Below are 17,264 nucleotides of genomic sequence, written 5' to 3'. Positions count from 1 at the left end.
TGAAGAAAGCAAATCAACCATCGCAGAGAACTCTGAACTTGAAAAACAAGGACAACTGAATATGAATACAAAGAAAAAGACTGCACACAAAGAAGTGCCACCAAACACAGGGACAAGGAAGACCAAATGTGAGGAAGACGGAAAACAGAGAAGATGAGAACCAACATGAAGAACAGTAACTCCGCACTTAACGTTGTAGTTATGTTCCTGAAAAATGCAACTTTAAGTGAAACAATGTTAAACTAATCCAATTTTCCCATAAATTGGGGGGTTAGGTTCCAAGGAATTTTCTGGTGGGCAGACAAAAGGCATTATATACTGTACAGTACTGTACTGTGGTGGGGAGGTGCCCTTATCTTACCTCTGGGGCTCAGGGCTGGGGGTGCAGGGTCTGGGAGGGAGTTAGGGTGCAGGAGGGTGCTCAGGGTGGGGTGCAGGGCCTGGGAGGGAGTTAGGGTGTGGGAGGGTGCTCAGAGTGGGGTGCAGGGTCTGGGAGGGAGTTAGGGTGTGGGAGGGTGCTCAGAGTGGGGTGCAGGGTCTGGCAGGGAGTTAGGGTGCAGGAGGGCGCTCAGGGTGGGGGTGTGGGAGGAGGCTCAGGGCTGGGGCAGGCAGGAGGTGCAGAGCACTTACCTGGGGCAGCTCCTGTTTGATGCAGGGGGTGTGCAGGTGGCTCTGCACAGCGCAGCACCATCTCCATGGCCACGATTCTGGGAGCTGCTCCACCCCCCCCTCCCCGGAAAGCAGGGCCCCTGGAACGCAGGGGCTTTAGGGGCTTTAGGGCCCTGGGCTAAGGGGTCCCTGGGGCCCTGGCCTGCAGCTCTAAAGCCCCTTTCGAAATGCGGCCCTGCTAGCATGGGCTGGAGGCCTCAGGAGGAAGAGGGGCAGCCGTGCAGGTGCCAGAGAGAAGCGGCTCTTTCCTCTTCAAAGCCGGCCAGAGAGAAGCCTCTGCTCCTCCTGAGTCCTCTGGCCCGTGCTCGCAGGGCCGCATTCCGAAAGGGGCTTTAGAGCTGCAGGCCAGGGCCTCAGGGCCCCCCTAGCCCAGGACCCTGCAGCCCCTGTGTTCTGGATGGCCCTGCCTGCCGGGGGGGGGGTGCGGGGGCAGCTTCCCTGCTCGCTCCCTCCCTCCCAGAAAATCCTAAGAACCACCAAACAGCTGGGGGAAGCGCTGGGAGGGAGGGAGGGGGAGGAGGCAGAGAAGAGGAACTTGTGCAATGCTCCCTTGTAAAGTTGGCCAAAGACATTATAAGGGAGCGTTAGACAACTTTAAATGAGTATGTTCCCTAATGGAGCAGCGACGTAACTTCGAAACAACGTTAAGCGGGAGGACGGTAACTGAGGAGTTACTGAAACTTGAAAATGATGGAGAAGAATGACTGAGCACAAGTGAGAGAAAAGATTGAACAAAAAGAAGCCAGAACAAGATGAAGAGCGAGCATAAAGAAATCCAAATGTGAAGAAGATTGAGCATGAAGAGGCCTGAACAAGAAGAATGAGCATGAAGAAATCCAAACTTAAAGAATAATGCAGAGTATGAAGAAGACAAAAGAAGAATGAGCATGAAGAAATGCAGACTTGAAGATTGACCATGAAGACAATCGAACAAGAAGAATGAGCATGAAGAAATACATATTTGTAGAAGAATATTCAGTACAAAGAACATGAGAGAAAAAGACTGAGTATGAAGACAGAACAAGATGAAGAATGCGTATGAAAAAATCCAGACTTGAAGATTGAGAAAGAACAAAAAAGCATTAAGAATTCCAAAAAAAGAAGAAAATCAAATTAAAAAGGAATGAATGAAGAAGACCAAACAGAGAGATAACTGAGCACAAAGAAAGCTAAAAAAAATAAGATGAAAAAAATCAAAGAAAAAAAATGAAAAACCAACAGGTTGTTTACAGTTTCTGTTTAAATTTTTCAAAATCCAAAAAATTTCAAGGGGGGAAAAAATCCACCAGTTTCACAAAAGTTATTTTAAAAAGGCCATTTAAAATGAGAATTCTTTTCATTTAAAAAACCTGAAACCAGCTTGACTATTAAACCTTCTGAAGACACCTGTGCAGCTTTGACTAAAGCTGACACTGGGCTTCATAAGGCATGGGTTCTGTGCACAGGTCTGACCCTAGTTTGCTGGGTGACTGTAGGCAAAGAACTTCCCTTTTCTGTGCCTTAATTTCTCCAACTGTAAAATGGGGATAATGACCTGCTTTGTACAGCAGTTTGAAATCTACTGATGATAAGGCCTGGGTAGGAAATGATATTCCTCCCATGAGATTTTTCAATATTTCTAAAATTTTTCCCATTCCAGATTTGAATGAAAAGTGGAAATGCTGAAAATTTTTGCAAACTGAAACTCTGACTTTCTTTCAGTTTGGATTAATTTAAATGTTTTGATTTGATCATTTCAAAATACTTTGTTCCAATTTTGATCTCTTTTTTACATAGTTTTAGAATAAATTAATTTACATTTCAAAACAAAAAGTCATTTTGAAATGAAAGAAACAGATTTTTTTGTTGTGAAATTGTCGAAACGGGATGTAGGGTGGCAGAGGTGGGGCTAGCGGAGGGGTACGGCATTTGGTAATGGGCATTTTGATGGGTCAGGGATACCCTGTGAGCTCAGCACAGTCTGGTGGCACTTTACACAGATCTGAGCACTTTGCTTTCAGTTGGGGTCTTTAGCAAGAGGTTCTGCAGTATAAGGATAAGGCCTTTGTCTCAGCCATATTGTAAGGTCTAAAGCCTAAGGCCTTCGTCTGCAGCCAGATTAAAAGAGCAGCCAAGCAGCAGCCATTAGCTAAGAAGCAGGAAGTCACCTCCTCACATTCCATCTAAATTACATTAAAGCAACGTAGGATCAGGCTGGTAAGAAGGAGGTCCCATCCTAATGGCACCCACTGTCACCAGGTGAAAAACAGATCTTAAGATGGCTAAAGAAAAGTTAGTTTGATAGTGTCACAACCCAGTGGCTCCCTCCCTCAGGGGGTCCCCTGGGGAGGCAGATCAGCATTGTATGTTGCTAACACTGTTGCAAGCATCGCAAGGCATTTTGGGAAGGGTTAAAGGGTTAAAGGTATGAATGCGGAACAAAAGGTTTCTTTACAGGTGACAAAAGGCCGGAGGGGGAGGAAAGGAGAAAAAAACAGGGTTAACTTGATGTTCCAGCTACACCCAAAGATAAGGCGCTGACTCCAGCCCAAGGCCATTGCACACACCTGCCAAGAAGGAAGCGGGGGATTCCCACCCCCTGACCAGCCGGAAGAAATGAGAGTGGCTGAACAAATTGCAGGGGCCACAAAAAAAGTAAAACAACAAGGGAAAAATAACCGTCTCACGGCTGCCGGTGTGTTTTGGGGGAAACTGAGAAGGCCACAGAAAGCCAGTTTGGACTGGTACAAAGAGCACCAGGAACAGAGGGCCCTGAACAAAAACACCCCCAAAAGAACCCAGGACTTAAAAACCCTCCCGAGAGCCAAAGCAAGTCAGAGATCACAGTGGATCCCAAACAACCTGGGCCCAGGACAAGAACTCCCATCCACCCCCTTTCTTCTTATGTTACACCCAAGCTTGGCCAGCCTCGGGTAGCGCGGGTGTGAGTATGAAAGTGGGTTAGGGCTTGGGGCACTAACGCTTTCTTCCTTCCTCTGAGTGACATGGGGAACACACACACCCAGCACTCTCTCCTGTTATTTTATTAATAAAGCTTTAAAACTTAGACACTTGGTATGTTTCGTCATCTCCTCCCCAAACAATCATAGAATCATAGAATCTCAGGGTTGGAAGGGACCTCAGGAGGTCATCTAGTCCAACCCCCTGCTCAAAGCAGGACCAAACCCAACTAAATCCTGTGACCTCAGCCTGATCACCTAATGCCTCAGGCAAATTGGTAACAAAAATCTGTCACGATAGCATCCTGTCTGTCAAGAAATCACTTATCAATGGCTGTGGTTGTGAAATCCTCATTTCTTTATTGTTTTGTCATTATGGTCCCCACTTCCCTATTGTTTGTCTGTATGGTCTCTGTCTGGTTCTTTAATTGTTTCTGCCTGTTACAAAATTAATTTTGCTAGGTGCAAATTAATTAAGGTGGTGGGATAGGATTGGTTAGAGAATTTTGTTATGCTATGTTAGGATTGGTTAGTACAATTTTAGTATCGTGATTGGTTAAGGTATAGCTACAAAGGACTCAAATTTCACTATATAAACTGAGGTCCTAAAGGAAGTTCTTTGGGAACCAACTCCAGGACACAACCCCAAGATCAGAGCTGCCAGACCGCAACACTCTGCCTCTGACATCGTGCAGAAACTGGAGTCCCCCAAATGGACCTGATCCCGACTGGCCATCGGGAAAAGTTCATCTGTCTTACTGGGAGTTGTGAGCACAGTATGTGTAGCATGTACATTTTGGTTTTGGTGATTGTTATTAAATAGAGGTTATGTAGGATATTACTGTTAAAGGCTCTTTCACTGGTTAAAGACCCCATAAACCTGCTAAAAATTAAGCCCTGAGTCCAAAGGGAAAGGGTGTTTGCTCTGAGTTCACAGGGAAAGGCTGTTTGCTCTGAGCCCATGGAGGAGTAGAGCCCAGAGCCCACAGAGGGGTAAAGTTAGGTGTTTTTCGCCTGGAGCCCTAGGAACTGGGAAAGGGTCGGGGTGCCTAAATTAAGAGGGTTATGCCTTGAGCCCTAGGAACTGGGTAAAGGTGGGTGCCCTTGAGTGTGTGGGTAACAACAGGAGAGACCAAAACCTCCTAAGTCACGATACACCTGTGAGAGCCAGTAGCATTGTCAGTGTCTCTCAAAACTGAAAAAAAAAACAGGCCAAAACACACACTATCATCTTAATTTTTAAAAAACCTCATGATTTTAGGGCTCATGAGCAGGGGGTTGGACTAGCTGACCTCCTGAGGTCCCTTCCAATCCTAATCTTCTCTGATTCTAACCCTCTCTTTGTTAAACTAAATAAATTGAGCTCTGTGAGTCAATCACTAGGAGACAAGCTTTCCAATCCTTTAATCATTCTTGTGGGTCTTCTCTGAACCTTCTCCAGCTGGTCAACATCCTTCTTGACTTGTGGACTCTAGACCTGGACATGGCAGCAGTCATACCGGAGCCAAATGCAGAGGTAACATAACCTCCCTACTCCTAATGGATAGTCTCCTGTTTATCTAAGTATGTGACTACATGGATATAGTGAAGAGACTTGAATCAGATCACCCTGGAGTTGCCGGGACCAGCACCCTGTTCTGTTGCAGCCAAGTATGACATTCTGCCAACTAGACCACACCATATGGCAGGCCCTGCAGCTGCACCAGCTCAATAGTCCGGACTCCCTAATAAGTCAGCAAGGCTGCCAGATGGCCCACTCTGCCTGACTGGCTGACAGGGGCGGCTCTAGACATTTCGCCGCCCCAAGCACAGCAGCCTGCCACAGGGGGCGCTCTGCCGGTCACCGATCCTGCGGCTGCGGTGGACCTTGAAGCTGCAGAACCAGCGGACCCTCCGCAGGCATGCCGCCGAAGGCTGTCTGCCTGCCGCCCTCCCAGCGACCAGCAGAGCGCCCCAAGCACGCGCTTGGCGTGCTGGGGCCTCGAGCCACCCCTGCTGGCTGAAGAAGCTAGCAACCCCCTGGCTGCTCAATGCACATGCCTGTGGACTCTCTGCCTCGCTGTGCTTGTCTCTTTCCAAGCCCTACTCCTGCTTTGGTAATAGGTAATAATTGGAGATATACCCATCTCCTAGAACTGGAAGGGACCTCAAAAGGTCATCAAGTCCAGCCCCCTGCCTTCACTAGCAGTACCAATTTTTGCCCCAGATCCTTAAGTGGCCTCCTCAAGGATTGAACTCACAACCCTGGGTTTAGCAGGCCAATGCTCAAACCATTGAGCTATCCCTCCTCCATGGCTCCAGCCCACATCCTGCTCTGCACTCTGCACCCAGTCTTGATGCAGTTCTGTCTCAGCCTCGCTCCTGCATTTCCTGGTAATCTGGTTCCGAACTTCAGTTCTTATTCCTGAGTCTGACTTTGTCTCAACACTTGGCTCTGCCATTTGGGCTCTGACTGCAGTTCTGACCTTTCGCTCTGATTCTGTCTTGACCCTTGGCTCTAGCATGCAGACTCTGTCTCCGGTTCTGACTTTGGTCCTGGTTCTATGTCTTGGCCCTTGGTTCTGGCATTGGGATTCTGACCTCGGTTTTGACCTTCAGCCCTGGTTCTGGCTCCCTCGACCATTGGTTCTCACACTCAGACTCGGACCAGTAGGCCTGACTGCCTATGATCTGGTCTTCTGACACCACACCACCTGGCCTTCATTCTATTGGCGTATTGTCTGACCACTAAGTGGCAGTAGAGGTGAACTACTAGATTGTAAATTCTTGTTCTGTGTACAGCATAAGGGATATATAGACCAGTTATGCCTGGAATGATTAATAACTAATGATTCCTTCTGGCCCTCAACCATTAGAAAACCTCTTCACCTCTGTTATCCCAAAATAGGATCCATCTATGAAGACAGTAAGAAAATGGTTCACATCATGTGAGACACTTTGTCTAAGAACCCATGGATCAGCCAAGGTTGAGCATTCCCCTCCCCAGCTATAGAAATTAAATTTGGCGGAGGGATAGCTCAGTGGTTTGAGCATTGGCCTACTAAACCCAGGATAGTGAATTCAATCCTTGAAGGGACCACTTAGGGATCTGGGGCAAAAATCGGTACTTGGTCCTGCTAGTGAAGGCAGGGGGCTGGACTTGATGACTTTTCGGGGTCCCTTCCAGTTCTATGAGCTAGGATAGGTATATCTCCATATATTAAAATGGCTGAATTAGAATATTGTTAATCACCTAGACAAAAATCTCTTATAATTTGCATAAGTATAAACCTCTTTCTCCCCCCCAACCTAGCTAAAAAACTCCAAGCTATTAAAGAAGAGTCAGACCCTGATTTCCTGTGCAAAGTGGCCCATTGCACATTGAGTAGATCAAGAGGTGGGTGGGGAAGCTGCAAGTTAAACAAACTAGAAATGTGGCTGTAAGGCTGAAAGGTCCAATTGGGTGAACTGTTACCCCAAGAAATCCAAGCCACGTGTTTTCACACCAAATAATAACCTATAAATTGTTTCCTTCTAAACCAAATATATTGTGAATAATCTGTTTTTCACCCTAAATTAGAATCTGCACATTTGTTTGCTTTGTGAATCAGAACTGCATCCTGCTATATGTGGAACACACATCTCATGTTCTGTAGTAAGTCTTAATGCTCAGTATAATCAAAGACTGTGTGGAGTGTGTTCTCCAAATTGAGAAGATTATAAGGATTTTGTTGGTTTCCATTGTAAATAACTGTTGCACGCTGGAAGTAATAGGAATTGTCTGGCACAAGGAGAATGGTAAGATATATAAACCACGGTATAACTGTGGTATATTAACAGAGATTGCTTGAAAGGAGAGGATCCAAACTGATCGAAGGGGACAATTACGAAATACCATCATTAAAATGAATCAAACTTAAAAAGCCTCCGATCAGAAAAGAATTGAAGACATTTGCTGTTCACTATCACCATTTATGGGATACCAATGGAAGCCAGAGAGAAAGAGCTGCACCCACATGGCACATGTCCAATAGGAGTTAGAAGGTGGCCCCCTCCAATGAGCCCTGAAACAAAGTTCTATAAACTGGGGTCACCAGGTGCTCAAGAGAGTGAGTTGACTGAACCCAACACAAGAAGCTACAGAATTCTGAGTGCGACCTACGCCCGGACCAGCCATGTGGAAAGGACACTCCCCCATCCCAGGGCTAAGAGGATAACAAGTAGCTGTGAGATTTCATTTAATAGATTGTATTTCCCCTTCTATTCTTTAATATAAATAACTGTAGGTTACAGGGGAGGCTCTAGCCATTCCGCCGCCCCAATCACGGCGGCACGCCGCAGGGGGCACTCTGCCGGTCGCCGGTCCCGCGGCTCCGGTGGACCTCCCGCAGACATGCCTGCAGAGGGTCCGCTGGTCCCACGGCTCCGGTGGACCTCCCGCAGACATGCCTGCAGAGGGTCCGCTGGTCCCGCGGCTCCGGTGGACCTCCTGCAGACGTGCCTGCGGGAGGTCCACCGGAGCCGCCTGCCGCCCTCCCGGCGATCGGCAGAGCGCCCCCCGCGGCGTGCCGCCCCAAGCGCGCACTTGGCGTGCTGGGGCCTGGATCCACCCCTGATAGGTTATCTCAGGGCCGCCCGGGGGGAGTGTGGGAGCAAGTGGGGCAATATGCCCCAGGCCCGACAGGGGCCCCCACGAGACTATAGTATTCTATAGTATTGCAACTTTTTTTATAGAAGGGGCCCCTGAAATTGCTTTGCTCCAGGCCCCCTGAATCCTGTGGGTGGCCCTGGATTATCTTGCTGAGTCTGCACCCTCTCATGAGACCTCAGTAACCATATCTGAGATTTTTAACTTCTTTATAAGTCCAAGCAAATTGCCCTAAGAGAGAATTGCTTTAAGAAATTGCTTTTAATATTCTAAACGTGTCCCTTTTGCACCAATGTAGGCAAAGAGAAGTGATCACACTCTTCAAAGTGCCTTGGAGACAAGGGAGCCCTGGGCAGTGTGATAAATGTGGTAGGTACTAAAGAATTGAGAACTGTTGATCATAAGTAAATGTAATCAGAAATCTCGGTCATTTGCATTGTTCTTTGCTATAACTGCTGAGCCTCAGCTCCAGATAATTGCCTGCAAGACTGTATTGTGTGTGTAATATGTACAAGTGGTTGTGTCTACGTTAGAGTAGTGAACGATTATATCTTAATGTGGCTCTGGGTGTATTATTAAACTGTTGGTTGGTTAAAAATAATCAACTAATTAGGGAAATACTGTCCTGGTTTGAGAAATCAGGATTTGAGGAACTCTGTTCAAGTTAAAAGTTGACCTGAAAAGAACCCAGTGTTAAACTAGTAAAGTAATGCTCCCTAGATCAGTGTTTTTCAAACCGTGGGTCCGTGGTGTACACGGGCTGCACCACTTACCAGGAGCCGCCGGAGGTAAGGCCATGCCCCAACCCCGCACCCCAATCCCCTGCCCTAGCCCTGAGCCCCCCCAAAACCCAGAGCCCCTCCTGTACCCCAAACCCCACATCCCCAGTCCCAGCCCAGAGTCCTGACCCCCTCCCACGCCCCAGCTCTCTGCCCCAGCCCTGATTGCCCCCATACCTGGAACCCCTTCCTGCACCCCAAACTCCTCATCCCTGGCCCCAGCCCAGAACATGTACCCCCAGCCCAGAGCCCTGATCCCCTCCCACACCCCAACCCCCTGCCCCAGCCCAGAGCCCCCTCCCACATCCTGAACCCCTCATTTCTGGCCCCACCCCACAGCCCTCACCCCAACCCTCTGCCCCAGTCCAGAGCCCCTCCCACACCCAAACTCCTCATCCCCAGCTCCGTTGGGTCGCAGGCATCAACAATTTTCTTCAACTGGGTCCCCAGAAAAAAAGTTTGAAAACCACCACCCTAGACTCAATAGAAAGGGTTTATCCTATTGGATCCTGTTATAGATTGGCAAACCTAGTTTGTTCGATATCAGCTTTAAAATCTAACTGGCACCCTGGCGAATTCATCAGTTCACCCCCTTTCACACCTACAATGGCTGTGGCTCGATCCACCCCCATTACATCAGTAGCAAAATGATAATATTTATCATTTTGCTACTGATGTAAAACCCATAGACATATCTCCACTGCCACAATGATCAACACCCCCCACAACACACCTTTCAAGATCCATGGATTCTACACGTGCCTGTCTCAACATGTGGGGTACCCCATTCGGTGCACTAAATGCCCCAGTAACAACTCTGTGGGTGAAACCAGATAATCACTACATTCTTGAATGAACTCGTACAGGAAAATGGTCAAAGATAAAAACAACCTTACCTGTGGGTGAACCCTTTTCTCTATATGTGACCTATCAGTCCTCATCCTGAAAGGAAACCTGCACAGTGCATTCAAAAGACCAGCTTGCGAGCTTAATTCATAACCCTGCTAGACACTAAAAATCATGGCCTGAACAGAGACACTGGATTTCAACAATCTGTAACCCACTAACCCAGTGGTTCTCAAACTTTCATACTGGTGACCTCTCTCACACAGCAAGCCTCTGAGTGCGACCCCCCCCCTTATAAGTTAAAAACACTTTTAAATATATTTAATACCCTTATAAATGCTGAAGGCAAAGCGGGGTTTGGGGTGAAGGCTGACAGCTCGCAACCCCCACATGTAATAACCTCGCGACCCCCTGAGGGGTCCTGATCCCCAGTGTGAGAAAGCCTGCACTAACCCCCTCTTTTTATCCTATGTCTGCAGAGGTGTTAATGAGCCACTCTACCTTGAACGCTCTCTGGAATACGTGCTAACTACTCATGCTAAACAATTTAGCTATGTCGGCCTGCACAAGATGCAGCCCGGGGGCCACATGCAGCCTTCGTGGGCTCACTGTGCAGCCTGTGGGGGGTGAGTAGGCGAGTGGGCGGGCAGTGGCGGGGCGGGGGGGCAGGTGAGCTGGCGGCGGGGGAGGGGGTCTGAGGAGGCGAGCTGCGAGTCGGTGGCTGACCTGTTCTACTGATCTGGTCTGGCTCCCAGCCTCTCTCCAAGGGTTGCAGCTGTCTGGAGGTGCTGCCTTCCTCACCTTCCTCAGTCACACCTCATTCATTCAACAGGGGGGAAAGATCTTATTCTACTTCTAGCAAAAAGACATTTTTCTTTTACCTTAATTATACTACCTTAGGGGCCCGCTATAACATATTACCAAGGTTCAATACCGCTGTTTTGGTGGGGCAGCGCTGGGGAAAGAGAGTTTGTTTCCACGGGACGGGCGGTGCTGGGGGGGGGGTATTTCGGGGGGCTGGGCGGCACTGGGGGGGAGTTTTTCAGGGGGGCTGGGTGGTGCTGGGGGGGGTGTTGTGTTTTGGGGGGGCTTGGTGGCGCTGGGGGGCATCGGTGGGGCCGGGGGGGTTCAGCCCTCAGCTGTTTTCTTTGGAGTAATATGGCCCTCGTCGCTTTACGAGTTGTGCAGGCCTGAGCTATGAGGCTGGGAGTACCTTTCCTAGATCTGAAGAAGAGCTCTGTGTGGCTCAAAAGCTCGTCTCTCCCACCAGCAGAAGTTGGTCCAATAAAAGATATTATCTCCCCTACCTTGTCTCGCTAATGTCCTGGGACCAACAAGGCTACAACAGCCCTCCCTTACATCTGTTCAGTTCTCAGTTAACAGCATCTCCCACTGATATCAACATGCCAAATGGCTGAGTGCTCAATGCCCCTGATTTCAGCTCATGCTTTAGCTACAAGGAGCCCAAACCCAGAGGGTCCTTGAGTTCAATAGGAATGTGTCCAAATCAGATCGTTGAGTGGGTTCAAGAGACAGAAGTTACTGCTGTGCTGAAAGCAGAGTCTATTGTTAGGCTGGGAAGGGTTATACTTTTATTGGTAAATGTCCTTGTCACCATACACGCAACACCGCCAAAAACAATCATTCCTGCGTGACTAATCAAAGTGCTGCTTGAGAACTTTACTAGCGTTTGATTGCACTCTATTTACTTTGTATATTTTGATGTGTGAGGTAGATAATTGGAGTTTTAACCATTATACAGCTTTCACTCTTTGAATCTGAACCTCTACTGTCATTAATAATTAGTGTCTGAGCCCCCCACCCATGTTAGACATCCCCCATGATTTCCCACAACTCTGAAAATAAAAGTGAAAAAATGCTTAAAAATCAATATTAATATTACCTCCCTACCATGCTGACCACAACTGTTTCCTTTTTCTCCCCTGTCTGTCTGATCCCCTCTGTTCTCTTATACTCAGGCTGTCAGCTCATTGGGGTGGGGACCATCTCTTTGCTCTGTTGTTTGTACAGCATCTGGTGCCGTGGAGTCATGGTCTAGGACTGGGGCACCACAGTGCTACCATAACACCTCATAAAGATCAATAATAATTTATCAGGAGATGGGACAAAATTTTCAAATCTGCATACCTAAAGTTAGACCCCTAAATAGAACTGGTCCAAACTTGGAAATTTCATTCCATGGGTAATTCTGAGATTTCCTTTTCAAGATTTCCTTTTATCCCAAATCAGAAAGAAACACTGATTTTTTTCTCCTGAAAATGAAATTTCATCTCGAGTCAACTGAAACATTTTGATAAAACTGAAATGTTTCATTTTGATTTTGAATGCTTTTATTTTGTGAAAAAGTATAATAGACTATAAAATACATTTTACAGTGAAAAGCTGTTTTGAAATGAAAAATGAGAAACACTTCATTCTGAAAACGTGCACCTGTTCCATTTTGACATCATCGAAATCATAGAGTCACAGACTTTAAGGCCAGAAGGGAGCACCAAATTACCTAGCTGGCCTCCTGAACGTCACAGGACACCAAAACCATTAAGAAGCCTCACACCAAAACCAACAACCAAAATGAGACCAAAGAATAGTGTGGAAGAAAAAGGCCCAGGTAGGGACCGTTGAATCACGGAAGTCAACGAATGGCTATGCAGGTGGTGGAGAGAAGGCTTTGGATTCTTTGACCATGGGATGGTGTTCCAAGAAGAAGGATTGCTAGACAGAGACGGGCTCCACCTAATGAAGAGAGGGAAGCACATCTTCGCAAGCAGGCTGGCTAACCTAGGGAGAAGGGCTTTAAACTAGGTTCACCGGGGGAAGGAGACCAAAGCCCTGAGGTAAGTGGGGGAAGTGGGATACCAGGAGGAAGCACGAGCAGGAGAGTGCTAGAGGAGAGGACTCCTGCCTCATACTGAGAAAGCAGGATGATCAGCGAGTTATCTTAAATGCCTATTGTGACAGACCCAAACCAGTGGGGTCCAGGAGTTTGGTAGAGGGCAAATATACTGGTCACTGGATGAGTAGTTTTCTGTTCCCTGAGTGACCAGAGCAGGGGCTGCACTAGAGTAATCAGGAACCCGCTAGAACCAATTAAGGCAGACAGGCTGATTAGATCACCTGCAGCCAATCAAGGCAGGCTAATCAGGGCACCTGGGTTTAAAAAGGAGCTCACTTCAGTTTGTGGTGGGCGTGTGAGGAGCTGGGAGCAAGAGGCGCAAGGAGCTGAGAGTGAGAGGATGTGCTGCTGGAGGACTAAGGAGTAGAAGTGTTATCAAACACCAGGAGGAAGGTCCTGTGGTGAGGATAAAGAAGGTGTTTGGAGGAGGCCATGGGGAAGTAGCCCAGGGAGTTGTAGCTGTCATGCAGCTGTTACAGGAGGCACTATAGGCAGCTGCGATCCACAGGGCCCTGGGCTGGAACCCGGAGTAGAGGGGGGGGCGGGTTCCCCCCAAACCTCCCAACTCCTGATCAGACACAGGAGGAGTTGACCCAGACTGTTGGGAAGATCACTGAGGTGAGCAAATCTGCCAATAAGCACAGAACCCACCAAGGTAGAGGAGGAACTTTGTCACACTATACACAAATGCAAGAAGCCTGAGAAACAAGCAGGGAGAACTGGAAGTCCTGGCACAGTCAAGGAATTATGATGTAATTGGAATAACAGAGACTTGGTGGGATAACTCACATGATTGGAGTACTGTCATGGATGCATATAAACTGTTCAGGAAGGACAGGCAGGGCAGAAAAGGTGGGGGAGTTGCATTTTATGTAAGAGAGCAGTATGACTGCTCAGAGTATGAAACTGCAGAAAAACCTGAGAGTCTATGGATTAACTTTAGAAGTGTGAGAGACTTTGACTCCCTCAGGGGAGTGATGGGCTGGATCCACTGGGAAAATAACATGAGGGGGAGAGGAGTCCAGGAGAGCCGGCTGTATTTTGGAGAATCCTTATTAAGGTTTCAGGAACAAACCATCCCGATGTGTAGAACAAATAGTAAATATGCTAGGCGACCAGCTTGGCTTAACAGTGAAATCCTTGCTGATCTTAGACACAAAAAAGAAGCTTACAAGAAGTGGAAGCTTGGACAAATGACCAGGAAGGAGTATAAAAATATTGCTCAGGCTCACAGGAGTGAAATCAGGAAGGACAAATCACACTTGGAGTTGCAGCTAGCAAGGGATGTTAAGAGTAACAAGAAGGGTACTTTAGCAACAAGGTGGTCAAGGAAAGAGTGGGCCCCTTACTGAATGGGGGAGGCAACCTAGTGCCAGAGGATGTGGAAAAAGCTAATGTACTCAATGGTTTTTTTTGCCTCTGTCTTCACAAACAAGGTCAGCTCCCAGACTACTGCACTGGGCAGCACCGTACAGGGAGGAGGTTACCAGCTCTCTGTGGAGAAAGAAGTGGTTCAGGACTATTTAGAAAAGCTGGACGAGCACAAGTCCAAGGGGCCGGATGCGCTGCATCTGAGGGTGCTAAAGGAGTTGGCGGATGTGATTGCAGAGCCATTGGCCATTATCTTTGAAAACTCATGGCGATTGGGGGAGGCCCCGGATGACTGGAAAAAGGCTAATGTAGTTCCCATCTTTAAAAAAGGGAAGGAGCAGGATCTGGGGAACTACAGGCCAGTCAGCCTCACCTCAGTCCCTGGAAAAATCATGGAGCAGGTCCTCAAGGAATCAATTCTGAAGCACTTAGAGGAGAGGAAAGTGATCAGGAACAGTCAGCATGGATTCACCAAGGGCAAGTCATGCCTGTCTAACCTAATTGCCTTCTATGATGAGATAACTGGCTCTGTGGATGAGGGGAAAGCAGTGGATGTGTTATTCCTTGACTTTAGCAAAGCTTTTGATACAGTCTCCCACAGTTTTCTTGCTGGCAAGTTAAAGAAATATGGGCTGGATGAATGGACTATAAGGTGGATAGAAAGCTGGTTATATTGTCGGGCTCAACAGGTAGTGATCAATGACTCCATGTCTAGTTGGCAGCCGGTATCAAGTGGAGTGCCCCAAGGGTCGGTCCTGGAGCCAGTTTTGTTCAATATCTTCATTAATGATCTGGAGGATGGCGTGGACTGCACCCTCAGCAAGTTTGCAAATGACACTAAACTGGGAGGAATGGTAGATATGCTGGAGGGTAGGGATAGGATACAGAGGGACCTAGACAAATTAGAGGATTGGGCCAAAAGAAACCTGATGAGGTTCAACAAGGACAAGTGCAGAGTCCTGCACTTAGGACGGAAGAAGCCCATGCACTGCTACAGACTAGGGACCGAGTGGCTGGGCAGCAGTTCTGCAGAAAAGGACCTAGGGGTTATAGTGGACGAGAAGCTGGATATGAATCAACAGTGTGCCCTTGTTGCCAAGAAGGCTAACAGCATTTGGGGCTGCATAAGTAGGGGCATTGCCAGCAGATCGAGGGACGTGATCATTCCCCTCTATTCGACATTGGTGAGGCCTCATCTGGAGTACTGTGTCCAGTTTTAGGCCCCACACTACAAGAAGGATGTGGAAAAATTGGAAAGAGACCAGTGGAGGGCAACAAAAATGATTAGGGGGCTGGAGCACATGACTTATGAGGAGAGGCTGAGAGAACTGGGATTCTTTAGTCTGCAGAAGAGAAGAATGGTTTTTAAGGTCAGGCTTGACAAAGTCCTGGCTGGGAACATTTAGTTGGGGACTGGTCCTGCTTTGAGCAGGGGGTTGGAGTAGATGACCTCCTGAGGTCTCTTCCAACCCTGATATTCTATGATTCTATTGCAACCCACAGGAGAATAAACTATTATTTGCCACAGGCAGAGGAGAGGAGGGACTGAGGACCACCAGGCCCGAGGCTCCTGCAATGGCAGGGAAATTATTAAATTAAATATACGCAGGGAATCCCGGCAAGTGACCTGCACACACATGCTGCAGAGGAAGGTGAAAACCCTCCAATGTTCCTGCCAAACTGATGTGGGGAGGGGAAAATTCCCTCCCACAGTGCCTGTGGCCATGGGAGGTGGGTGAACCACAGGCTCGGGGAGGCTAGCCCCTGGCCTGGCTCACCCCTTCCACCTGAGGCCTGGCCCCTGCCAAAGCCCAGAGGCCTGTGCTCCTCCGCAGCTGCCAGGCCCAGACCTCAGCCCTGGGCTGCCCAAGCATCTCCAGCCCTGGAGCACAGAGTGGTGCATGGCCTCCTGCTCCAGTCCCAGAGCACCCCCCCCCAGCACCAGGCAGACCCAGCCACCCCAAGTCCCAGCTGCCCTAGCTCCAGCCCGAGCTCAGCAGGCTTCCTGGAAGAGGAGGTGCCCAGCTGAAACTCTGAACCTGAGCTTCAGGAACATAAAACATAAATGAAAACTGAGCCCCTTCCCCCCATCATCACGAACAACCCTGGTGCACCATCCCACTCATAAATCTCTGCAGTTCTCTCTGAAAACTCACAGCTTCATTTCAATTTTTTCTGAAACAATTATATTGAAATTGACATATTCCTGCAGAAAATTCCACAAAGCTGCATTTTCTGACAGAAAACATTCAATGGGGAAAATTACCGAGTAGCTCTCATCTTAGTTCCATATTTAGGCACTTAGGGCAGAATGTTCAACAGCGTCTAAGTGATTAAAGAGTGCCAGTCCCCCGAGCTTAACCAGCTTAAGTATCCCACCCCTAGGTGCATAACTTCAGACACCAGGGTTCAAAACTTTGCCCTGGTATTTTGATCCTTACTCACCGCACAGAAGCACCAGCCAGGCGCAGAGCAGCAGCGTCCCCTTCTTTGCCATTGCTGGAAAACAAGGGGAAATGTGTCAGATTAATGCAGAAAGAAGGCAGGGCTATCAGTGCCTGAGGACACTAAGGGGGATCAGCTCCCAAATTTACCCCCCTCCTTCACCTGAGAAATGGGGACAGAATGGCCTACCTGGGAGGCAGGTAGATATTCTCTCTATGGGGAAAGTGAGGCACAGAGAGTTGAAGTGACATGAACAAAGTTGCAGAGTTTGTGATACAGCTGGGGATAGAATCCAGGACTCCTGACTCCCTGCCCCCTCCTGCTCTCACCACTAGACCCCACTCCCCTCCCAAAGCTGGGGATAGAACCCAAGAGTCCTCACTCCTAACCATTCCTGCTCTAAACCCCACACCCCTCCTGAATAAATGCAAGAGAAAAATTGGAAACGAAGAAACATTAGATGTATTGCGTCCAAAATCCAGCTCTCACACAAAGCAGAGAACCACATATGGCAGGTAACTATCCATTTATCTATCTGAGAGAAACAAGTTGGGTGAGGAAATATCTTTTATTAGAACAACTTCTGTGGGTGAAAGAGTCAAGCTTCCAGCTACACCAACCTGAAGAAGGGCTCTGTGTAGGGCTTGTCCTTCCGCCAACAGATGTTAGTCAAA

The 17,264-nt window shown here is 48.1% G+C and overlaps 1 protein-coding gene across 1 annotated transcript in view; it reads right to left on the bottom strand.

The window, feature by feature from the left end:
* Positions 1 to 17,264, bottom strand: part of LOC123351476 (IgGFc-binding protein-like) — a 108,358-nt gene that overhangs the window by 90,400 nt on the left and 694 nt on the right. Inside the window, exon 2 of the mRNA XM_044990862.1 lies at positions 16,591 to 16,644. Within this exon, the coding sequence (XP_044846797.1) occupies positions 16,591 to 16,644 (54 nt within the window). The remainder of the gene's footprint in view (positions 1 to 16,590; positions 16,645 to 17,264) is intronic.

This window comes from Mauremys mutica, chromosome 17 (genome assembly GCF_020497125.1).
Source record: "Mauremys mutica isolate MM-2020 ecotype Southern chromosome 17, ASM2049712v1, whole genome shotgun sequence".
Classification (NCBI taxonomy): Eukaryota; Metazoa; Chordata; order Testudines; family Geoemydidae; genus Mauremys; species Mauremys mutica.
Note: the sequence above shows the minus strand (reverse complement) of the source record. Positions and strands in the feature narration are given on the sequence as shown.